This window comes from Malania oleifera, chromosome 12, assembly GCF_029873635.1.
Source record: "Malania oleifera isolate guangnan ecotype guangnan chromosome 12, ASM2987363v1, whole genome shotgun sequence".
In the NCBI taxonomy this organism is placed as follows: Eukaryota; Viridiplantae; Streptophyta; class Magnoliopsida; order Santalales; family Ximeniaceae; genus Malania; species Malania oleifera.
The window spans coordinates 8,262,791-8,274,173 of record NC_080428.1 but is presented as its reverse complement, the minus strand read 5'-3'; the positions used below and the strand labels follow the sequence as shown (position 1 = coordinate 8,274,173).

Genomic DNA, 11,383 nt, shown 5'->3' with positions numbered 1-11,383 from the left:
GGAAAAGTTCTACCGAAATTTCGACAACATGTCGTCTGTAAATTGAACCTTTTCCCATTTTTACCATGTACCTGAAACCTGATAGATTCAAGTAAGCAATTTAAAATAGTCTGCATCTTGCATATGCCAATTAGTTTAAGCATGCGAGAACCTATAACCACTACCAGTATACAATTCACATCACTGCATCAGCCATGTAGGAGGCATTGACTACAAGCATGCATTTTAGTAGACAATTAATGATTCATAAATATAAACTATCCATCAAAAAATAAAATCATTACGCAAGTAATGGATAGTGACATTTAACTCAAAAGCAAATTAAAAGTAAAATTATCCATCTATCAGATAATATGTTATTACGTAGAAATAAATATCTAGAGTTCAGTGCAGTGATCAAAAATTAACTATTCATTAAAAGAATTTAAAACAATTAGCAATTTATGGATAGTACACTATAGTGTTGTTTTTATGTAGGCATGTAAGCGAAATAAAAATTATGAGAGCATTTAAATTAAAGAGTCATGAAAATAACATGCTTCCCCTGAGTTGTGCACTCAGCTTATGCCTTTTTCTTTTATAGATTCTTCACTCTCTTGGCCAGGTGCTCTAAGATTTTCATTGATTTCAAGCTTGGCTTTTATGCTGAGTTTAGGAAAATATGATATATCGTATAAATTTAATTTCCTATAACTCAATTCAGTGTGATGGAAAAAAATATGCTATATTTAAAGATATTTATCTATAAGCATATTTATAGCATTGTTTCACGAATTAAAATCCATTGTCCATATGAAGGGGATTTATTTAAGCAAGTTATAGCCAATATATATATATAAACCAATCATGATGATATATGTATATTAAGCAAATAGATTGGATATTTCTCATTTGAAAACACATATTGGCATCCTCTTCTACTGTCTTTAGTACAATGATAGTGTATACTAAAATTTAAAATTTTAAGCACAAAACGCTATTAAGACATTTAAAGCATTAAAACCCCTTTTATATTTTGTCCTAACATCTTATGAGTATTAATGAAATTTCTTTTTGAGTGACTCATAAGACAACATTCTAGCATTACAAAATACATCATGATTCATAAAAGATTTAACACAACATATATCATACAAATCATGACATAAATCATTCAAAAAAGTAGAAAGACGAAGATATATACCTTTCTATTTTACTCCTTGAACGTTTAAGTTCAGACTAGCTTACTCCTCTCTCTCAGTTTTCTATCCCTCTTGATGTTCCCAAATCTCCTTAGTACTAGTATTAAACATGATCTTTTAAAAACCATTAGTAACTAAGGAACAATATGAAATATGCATGGCACTTATATGATATGCATTAAACCGTGTCATGCACAAATCATTTTCAAATATCGAGAAATTATGCATTAAAAAAAATATATTTTTCAATGGGATATGAAAGACTTCGATAAACACTTTCCTAATCCTCCAATCATTTGATTCTACAAAAATCATTTTCAATATTCAAATAGTAAAATCTACACAATAAAAATAGGAGAGCATTTGCTAAGAGTTGACCCTCAAAGCTGGGATACACTGAAAAATGAGTCATTGCAATCTTTATGCAAATAGTGGTTAAGCTTATTGCAACCTCGCTTTGATACCAATTGTTGGAATTAGCGTGATCCCAAAAGGGGGGGGGGGGAATTGGGTTTTAAAATATTTTGGCTAATTTAAACTTTTACCGATTCACTGCATGTCATATCTCATTCAAGATGTACATGTGTGTGTAAAATAATTTAAGTAGTAAAAAAAAGCACATACGTTTGCATTATCTTATTTAAATTAAACAGATGTATGCAAATTGTTATGACAATAAATATGAACATGCATACACGTGCGGAAATTAAAGTGTAGAAATTTAAATAATATAGATGTATATATATATATATATATATATATATATAGAGAGAGAGAGAGAGAGAGAGAGGAGAGAGAGAGAGGGTATTTGTTATCGAGGTTCGGTCAAACAGTCTACGTCCCCGCCTTGGGCATACCCTCCAAGGATTCCACTAACCACTTAAACGGGTGGAGCAGAAGTCGTTACAAACTCTCCTTATAGGGTGAGGAAAACCGCAGCTCAATTACCAGGTTGAGCCCAACTGGTCTCCCTTACGAGGCGGAGACATCCCAATTCAATTTTCGGGTTGAATCGAACTGATCTCACTTACGAGGTGGAGACTCCCCAGTTCAATTTATGGTCTATTGAACCATTTTTTTACATATTAAAACGCTTCTAAATACAAGCATGGATGTACACATTAAAAGTTCAAATAAATGCACTCTCTTATGATATGAAATATACTCTATAGAATAAGGGTGCTTTCAAAATAAATTTGCATAAATAAAATATATGTGTGCGCATAAAGATATATGCTCCAACAAAGATTTTTGCAAATAATTTTTTTTGGAGAATTTGGAGTTTAAGCTCAAGAAAAATATTTATGCAATAAATAATATCTCCCAAAAAATATTTATCAAAACAAAAATCAAAAGAAACTCAAGCAATACTCTCAAAAATAATTTCAAGATAAAGGCTATGTGAGAGTAAAAGCTATGGATTAACAATATGAATGCCCAAAAATAAATGTACTCACTTCAAAAGAATTTTTTGAAATAAAAGAACGAATAGAGCTGGAGAGATTTGTTTAAAAGATTTTGCCCCATAAGAGTAATTTAGCAATAAAAATTTTTTTGGGGAAACTTTGATTAACAAATGATTAGAGAAAAATTTGGAGTTAATCAAAGTTGCTAATTTGGAGTAATAAGAAGGTATTTATAGATTTTCATGAAAAAATAACCATTGGGAACACGGAGGTCTTTTTCGAAAAAGATTAATGAGTTTAATTAAATTTAACCTTAATTAATTGTGGTAAAAATTTTCCAACTTGAGAGGTTTGGTCGGCCGACACCTAGGGTCGGTCACCCAAACACTCACAATGGCCCTTAGGCAATTTTCCAATTCGGTCAATCATAGCTAATGGCTGGTCGGCTGAGCCAGACGATTTCCTTAAGGCTTCGTGGTTTCGGTCGCCCAGTGAGTGGTTTGGTCGGCCGAATATTGAACTCGGTCAACCAAGGTCAATTTGAACTACCAATTCGGTCAGCTAAGGAAGGTGAGGATGGTCACATCTAAGTTTCGGTCGACCGTGGGCAATATGTTCAAACCATTTTCGATCAGCTAAGGCTAGGTCAACATGTTGACTTTGGGCTAGTTCAATCAACCGAACTGATTAAAGCTCGAACTGGTCGGTCAATTGAGGGCATTAACAATTAATATTTTGCCCAAAAAATTCAATGTCAGTCGATTGAAGTCTTTGTATGCCCTAATTTGACCCAAAAACTATTCCAAAAACTTTGTATCATTTTAGTCTTTTTAGAAAAAGGTTTTTGGTGAAATGTTAGAGTCCTATGATCAACCTATGGTCATCTGAGCAATCAAACATATTATGCAGATGCTTGCATTATTATAGACCAAATAATAAAAATTTAAATGCATTACAAATTAAAAAAAAATGTCTTCGTCTTCTTTTTGTTCAAGACTCCATGGAAAGCGCTATAATGATGATAAGCTTGAAGTTCCTCCTGACTTCCACTTCCCCTTATGTGTGTGTTTGAGTTAAAGACCTGTTCACATATTAAATACACACATAAGAAACATGTACTTTGTCAGCATCAAAACAGTGATCGGACTCAAAAAGCCAACAAAGTGTTTAAGTTTGATTCTTTATGATTAATCCATTTAGTTGCATCAAATATACATTTTAGGGATGTTATAACATGTTTTACTTTAATTGCTTTAAAAAAATGCATGACAAAAGGTCCAAAAATGCATGTTGTATTGAAGTTTTCTTGTAGGCTGTTAACCACGCCTACACATCCCCTTGATAGTTTAAAAATATAATTGTTAGCTACTAGGCGGTTGACCAACCCTCCATAAATGGTTGGCCACCAAATCTCGAGAGTAAATATTTTTGTACTTTTCATGGTTTTCTCTAGGCTTTCTAGTTCTTTTGAGTTTATAGACTCATTGGAGTGTATTTGATTGAATTTGGATGTTTTTTTTATTAAGGGCTTCATGCATGGTTTCTTCATAACAAACTAAGTTTTCATTTCGAAAATGAATTCATATGAGTTTTTAGAAAGTTATCAAGTTTTGAAAAGTTTCAAATCAATTTTGGAGTCGTATATCCATGATAGCTTTTGGATGTTCTCCAAAAACTTTTCAAACTAGATTTCAAGCCAGGTTTATGATTCTCCCATAAAAAATTCATACCTTTTAAACTTTAAATAAGAAAAAATAACATTTTTCTAAGTAATCACCCATGAAATGGCTTGAAGGTAGAAAAATGAGTTTTTCTCTTGAAGTTTAACTTGACTTCATGGAAAAATGAGTTTTTCTCTTAGAGTTTAACTTGACTTTGTAGTAATCCGGGAAAAAAAATTAAAATTAATAAATTAAAAAAAATTATTATTATTATATTAAATTAATTGAATAAACAAAATAAGTGAATAGTATTATAATGGTAATAAAATCTTATTGGAATAAGATAGATAGAAATATATATAAGGAAGTTTCCTTATTAAGTTAACCCCCCTAACTCACGCCCCTCTCTGTCTCTCACGCCTCTCTCAGCTTCTCTCTCTATCCCTCTCTCTCTCTCTCTCCTCTCTCTCTCTCTCTCTCTCTCTCATCTATCTCTCTCTCTCTCTCTCTTCATTTTTTTCTTCATCCGTAAGTCGAATAAAAAATGAACACCACCATGAGGTCCCAGCTTTGATCCTTAACAAGTTAATCAGAGCAGATTTTAGATTTGGGCTTCCTAGGTACCACTCCAAGGGTAAGGTAAAAGAAATAGATTATGTCATGAATTTTTATAAATTAACCGATTAAATTGTAATATGAGATTACAAGAATTATATATATGTTTTTCTAAATATTTTGGCATATGGAAATGAGAATTTTGAATTATTATTGTTATATGTATATTTTTGGAAAACAGGTAAGGGGAATAGATTATGTGAGCTTTTTATTAAATTTGAACCGATTAAATGAAAGTATAAGATTGTAGGGTTAAGTAGGGATTTTCTAAACAATTTGAACGGTTGAAATTATTAGTTTGAGTTATTAAACATGTTTTGTAAAGAATTAAAGTGAGTAGGGTTCATCTCCGTTCTCTTTTAAATATGAATTTTTAGGTTATTATAAATTGTGGAGATGATCATATCCTTATTTTCAAAAATAATGTATTTAAACATATTATGGTATATTTTCTACAAGCAATATATTACAGTATGGTTAACACTTAAATCGTGTAGCATGAGATTAATTCTTCATAATAAATCGGTTGTGATTACTGTGGTGGATAAACTTATATGTTTGGGTGATGTGTAGTTATTCATGTATTTCACAATATAACATTGGCAAGCTTGAGGAGTTCATTATATTGTCCTTGATACAAATCGCAGGATATGAAGAGTTCGTTATATTGTCATTTATATAAATGGGGTAAAACATTGGCAGACTTAAGGAGCTCGTTTTACCATTTTACTATAAATAGGGTTGTGTGTGTTGTGATTGTGGAAGTGTGTAAAGTAAGAACGTGGGAGGAATGATGGGGAGGGATGCCCTGAGAACCACGGGTTTTGAAGTAAATGTACATTTTCAATTATGGGTGTGAGTGCATAAATGTAGATTAAATGTATGGTAAATGTGGATGTGATGTGGTGTATGTGTATGTAGATTCTATGGTATGATTGATGTTGAATGTGTGTGAGTATAGTTATAAGTGTTCTTACTTTTGCTGTTAATTAATAAACAAGTATATTTTGTATACACTAAAACTTATGTTGCCACACACTGATAATAATTTATTTCATCCTTACTAAAAAGTGTCTCACCTCAATATACATTTCAGGACCTTCGCGTGATCGAGCTTAACGAGCTCAAGATAGGGTTGGTTAGCGTAGTGTAGTGTGAGTGTTTGTAAGAACTTTAAAGTCTTTAAGTTTATGTTATTTTAAAATTCTGGTTATTTAATATGGACAGATGAAAAATTCCTTTTTGGTCGTATAAATAGTATTCTGGTATTTTATTTAAGGATATTTAATTATATTCCAATACTTGGATAATATTTATGGTATCAGAAATAGGTGAATGGAACACATAACACCTCGGACCCCACTTGGTGGGTTCAAGACGTTACAGACTTTAATTTCTTTATAAATGTTTTCATTGAAAAATTAGTTTTCTAATAAAAAAATGATTTTTGAACTTGAACTTCAAGTGGTTTCAAAATGATTCAAGTGTTTTCTATAATCATAAAAATATTTTTATATAAACTTGATCTAAAAATATTTTAGTGAACTAAAGTGGCTCAATTCATCTAATAAAGAATATATAGGTAATCTACTTGATTTAGTCACAACTTTAAAAATAAGTGTCCCCCTACCTTTTTTGCTATTTTCTTTTATGTGTTTTGTTTGAGAATTTTGAGAATGTACCATAATTAGTAGAGTTTTCATAGGACAAATGCTTTTACAAAAGTTCTATGAAAGTCTTTTCAAGGGAGGCAAGGGCTAGAAGTTTGATTTAGAAAAATAAACAAATGGAAAATTTGTAGGAAGCGATCAACAACCCTCTCTAAGCGATTGATCAGTAGATCTGTAAGGTTATATTTTGCTTAATTTCACCTTTTTTTATCTAAATATTTGAACTTCAAAACGGGAGACACGCATTGACATAGGGTTAAGTGTAGTAATCATTCTCAGAATGAGTGATTTAGAATATTATATCTTTTAAATCTCATTTTAAGAAGATTTAAAAGGCTACTTTCTCTATTCACTATGATGCTCTCCAATTACATCTCTTTTAAAAAAGATTTTTGGCTCCCTTTTACCTTTTTCAAAACTTAAATAAAGTGGTAACTCCATTTATAAATAAAAGGGTAAGTAATGGTTTGTTTTATTTTACTTTCGTTTTCTTAATTCACCAAAACATCGCAACCAAACTGGATCATTTGAATCCGGTGTGAACAATATAATTATATTACTATATTTTAAATTAAAAAGCACGGTCTACATAAACATGGTAAAAAAACACCAACTTCTACAGAGGTGTTTTAAGATATATATATATATATATATATATATATAGAGAGAGAGAGAGAGAGGGAGAGAGAGAGAGAGAGAGTTCCTTTTAAATTTCAAAAATTCTATCGGTATTCCTTGAGGTTTACTAAAAGCATACATACCTCTCTTTATATTTGGCAAAAAGATGAACTGATATAAATATCCTAAAAATTAAATGTTAAGAGATATTTGAAGAACTTAACTCCAAAATTTAAATTCCTTGCTCCCATACTCAAAGAGTTATAAATTTAGAAAACATAATGAAAAGATATTGCTTTTAAAAAAAAAAAATTTCTATATAAATTTAGGAAACTAAGAAATAAGGTGATATAAAATATATTTTTTAACTTTTCTGTATAAATTTAGAAAATTAAAAAATAAGGTGACAATTTTGTAATTATTTAAAAAATAAAAATAAAAATAAAAATTATTTCCATGAACAGATAGTATCAAAATTATTTAATGCTAGTTGAAGTAATTTTATTATTATTATTATTATTTTTTTAATGAGCTTTCGGGACATGGATGTCCTCATGTCCCTCCACTCTTAAATATGAGAACTGCTCCCAAGCAACTACAAATTTAATTTAATACAATTTACCCCTCCCACTTCTGTTCTAACAAACAAAAAACGAATTGGTGGCGAAATCAAATTCATTTCACATCTTTCATATAACCAAATTTTAGAAAACAAACAATTAATGAGAAAAAGAAAATATTGCACTGACTCGCACCAGGAATTAAAATTAGTGAACCCCGGCTCCAGCACATCTACAGAATTTGGTCCGCCAATGACGGAAGTCGCCGGAAAAAGTTGAGCGCAATCGACGGCATGTCGCCGCGGAACCTCGGGTGGCGCAAGTAGTACAATCCCGACCCCAACGCAAAAGCCTTGAACGGCACCGCGTAAAACATCAACGACGCAAACAGGCAGAAGACAACAAATATCCCGGTGGCTCTTGGGTCATGCCAGTTGAACACAGCCTCCAGTCGCTCGCCTTGGCCCGCAATGTCGCCAAGCAGGGTCTGGATCCGACCCGCCAGCGCCCGTAACCGATCGTACCGGACCCGAACTTGATCCAAAGGTTGATTGGTCGGGAACCCGTCAAACTCCTCGTCAAGCTCGTCAAGCCCCACAGCGTCCACGTAGGACAGTCTCGGGTCGATGCTGAGTGGGGCCCTGGGTCGGTATCTGAATCGTAGGGCCAAGATCAAGAAGGCGTACATGAACAATGTAGGCAGCAGCAGATGCGGGTAAAACACAAGAGCCAAGAGTAAACCGTGCGCCAAAACCGTGGTGAGCGGGTGCACCCACTTCCGCACCCCGTCGAGCCACCGGGCGAAGCTCGCTGCCCTCGACAAGCAAGCTAGGAGTCTGAACCAGTTGGCCTTGCTTTTCCGCATGCTCCACACGTGCGTATCGGAATCCAGCATGAACTGAACCACTTCCTGACCCAGCGCTGGTTCGGTCCGGGCGAGTCGGCTCGTGACAATTCTCATGGCCGTGTAGCGCAGGACATCTTGCTGCGCCCGACCCATCGGGCGTACGTAGTGCATTTTAGGGAGCACCGGGGTAGCATACGCTTGAATGAGGCTAAGCCACGAGGGGCACGTGAATCGCACGGCTATTTCAATTTCACCCATCATCTTGGCCCCCCCCGGAAGCAGCACTGTAAGGGGATATGAATTTACGTACGCCCGATTTGTGTCGAGCGTCGACAGCCGTACACGTAGCTTCCCGATTCTCAGATCTTTACCCGCCTTGCCAGTGCCAGGTGTATCTTGCTTGTATCTTCCGTTATCAAACACGCCCAGTGTGAGAACGGTGCAGGGATCGTATACATCCCAGGTGTATTGTTCGTTCCATCGCGGATTGAACCGGTCGAGGATCGTGCGCGTACGGACCCACTTGGGTCCATATTTCGCCACCACGTAAGCATCGGTGGTCCCACGAGTGCCATCTTTTGTTTTCACAGGGAGCAAGTTGGTGGCCCCGCGGATTCCAACTTCCAGCAATCCGATTGCAGGTTTAACTATTTGTTTTGCCGCTGCTCGAACGTCACTGCTCACGTGCGCGGCCTCGTCCAGCACGTGATATCCCCCTTCTAGACACGCTCGCACGTGTATCCTTCCTGCATAACGGTCGCCCTCGCCGCAAATTAGGTTGAACCATCTGGATGTTGGTTCTGTTTCATCGCTTATCCTCCTATCAACGCTGGGCACGTGGATCTTGGCGTGGCCCACTTGCTGTCCGTTGGTCACATCCTCCACCGATACCACCAGAAACGGCTCGAACGGCTCGGCTGCCACGAACAGTATGTCCTCATTCCACGTTGGATTAGCTGAGCTGGATGAGCAGAGAGACGTTCTAGCCGTCTTGAAAACCTGAGAGCCCAGCTGGGCCTTCACGTACAGGTCTGGGCCCCGCACCTTAGGCTCGGATACCCAAGCCAACTGCAAATCTTGGGTCTGGATGACCGTTAGTCTCAAGTAGCACAGCTTCGGGGACAGGTAAACCTTGGCTCGGGTCTCCGGTAGCAACCCGCCGGAATCCGATTGCCAGGCCTCCTGAAACACTTCGTCCGCCTGAGTCCCAAACCACACAGCAATCATTACGTCAATTTCCCCCGGCGATCCTTCCAGGGTGTACCACTGCGGAGCGAGTGGACTATCCGGCGGCACTCGCTTCGGTGCTTCCTGCAGATCAAACGACACCGTTCCTAAAGAAGTTTCCGTACCCGGATCGGCGTCCTTCTTCTCCGTCCAAACGGACACCTCCAAGGACGTGGAGTTCAAGGCTTCTTTGTCGAAAGCGAAGACCTGATCCCAATCCTTGCCGCTTTGGCTTTTAGTTCGAATGGTGCGAGTTCCGACCACAAGCTTCGCAAATGCTGAGGATCCAGCTTCCTCTTTTACCCCTGTGGCCTTTACAACTCGTACGTACAGAAACGGCATGCAATCGACGAGATCATATCCGCTGCGGCTCCGATCGTCTGCCAGTGATCGAAACTTCATGTCTTTCACGCCGAGATCCGGGCGCGTCACCTGAAGAAGCTCCACCTCAGTCGGAGGAGGCCGCGGCGCTTGAGCTTCCTCTGATTTCGATTTTTCTGCCAGCATCTCTTCTGCCTTGGATTCCTCTATGGATTTTCCTTCTTCCACTTTCTTCTCCTCTGTTTTCTCTTTTTTCTCGTCCTCTGCCTTTTCATCTTTCTTCTCCTCTGTTTTTCCTTCTTGGTTCTCTGCTTTTTGCTCTATCTTCTTCTCTTCCGTCGCCGCCGGGGATGACGCGGCCTCAGATTTCTCCTCTGTCGCAGCCGTCGATGGCGCGACCTCAGATTTCTCCTCCGACGGCGCCGATGCTTCAGAAACCGGCGGATTCTCATCAACATAGAAAATTTTAACTCCAATCTCGCCTTTAATCTGAGAAAACACGCTCCTCTTCTCTAACGGATAGTAAACCAGAGTTTCAGTTCCAGACTGAGCAAAACTACTGCCGGGGATCTTGATTTTGCCAAGGAAAGTGCCTCTCCGACTACCAGTCTTTTTATCGTTATAGACATTGAGTTCCAAGCTTTCGTCGGCCATCGACTCCGAATCAAGGACCAAGAACTCGAATTTCTCATCCCATTGCGGGTTCAGATCTCTAAACTTGGTCTTCGTCCGTCGCCTTTGACCGTCGAAATCGACGATCACGTAGGCACTGGCGGTGCCCTGACCATCCTTGGGCATCAAATTTCTCGCATTACATACTTCAACCACAAGCTTTCTGCTGCAATTTTCATCCATTCTCGCGATAGCAACTTAAAAATAAAAAATATGAAATTTCAGCGTTTGAGAGTAGTAAAATTAAGAGAAAAAATGGTTGAAAGAAGCAAGGAGTTGGCTCTGCTTGCTGCTTTTGCTTTTGGGAAGGTGAGGAGCCCCTGGTGGGGTTTAAGAATTGAAAGGGTTTAGATGAGGGACGAAACAGCGCCACGCAAGACGAAGGTGGCCACGTGGTGAGCATCTGAGGTGCAGAGCAGCGTGCCTGGCGCCGAAGTTTAACCTTTTATTTTTGTTTCATTTAATTTTCAAGTACAAGTGGGTAGTGACCGTTGGGGGTTCACATGGGTTTCCTTGTTTTTAATCTCACCCAGCTGGTAAAAGAACTGAGATTTCCTTAAATAAATTAGTTTGTGTGGATTTTCATGTTTTTAAATTTATTTTTA

General features: G+C 37.3%; 1 protein-coding gene across 1 annotated transcript; it reads right to left on the bottom strand.

Moving 5' to 3' along the window:
* Nucleotides 1-7,808: 7,808 nt before the first annotated feature.
* Nucleotides 7,809-11,123, bottom strand: LOC131144202 (multiple C2 domain and transmembrane region protein 14). Its single transcript, XM_058092673.1, has one exon. It carries the CDS (start codon nt 10,959-10,961, stop codon nt 7,944-7,946), a length of 3,018 nt encoding a protein of 1,005 aa, XP_057948656.1. The 5' UTR covers nt 10,962-11,123; the 3' UTR covers nt 7,809-7,943.
* Between the last annotated feature and the right edge of the window lie 260 nt (nt 11,124-11,383).

What these genes read in the sequence shown, in the direction of transcription:
- LOC131144202 (XM_058092673.1), bottom strand. Translation starts at nt 10,961, where the DNA reads ATGGATGAAAATTGCAGCAGAAAGCTTGTGGTTGAAGTATGTAATGCG.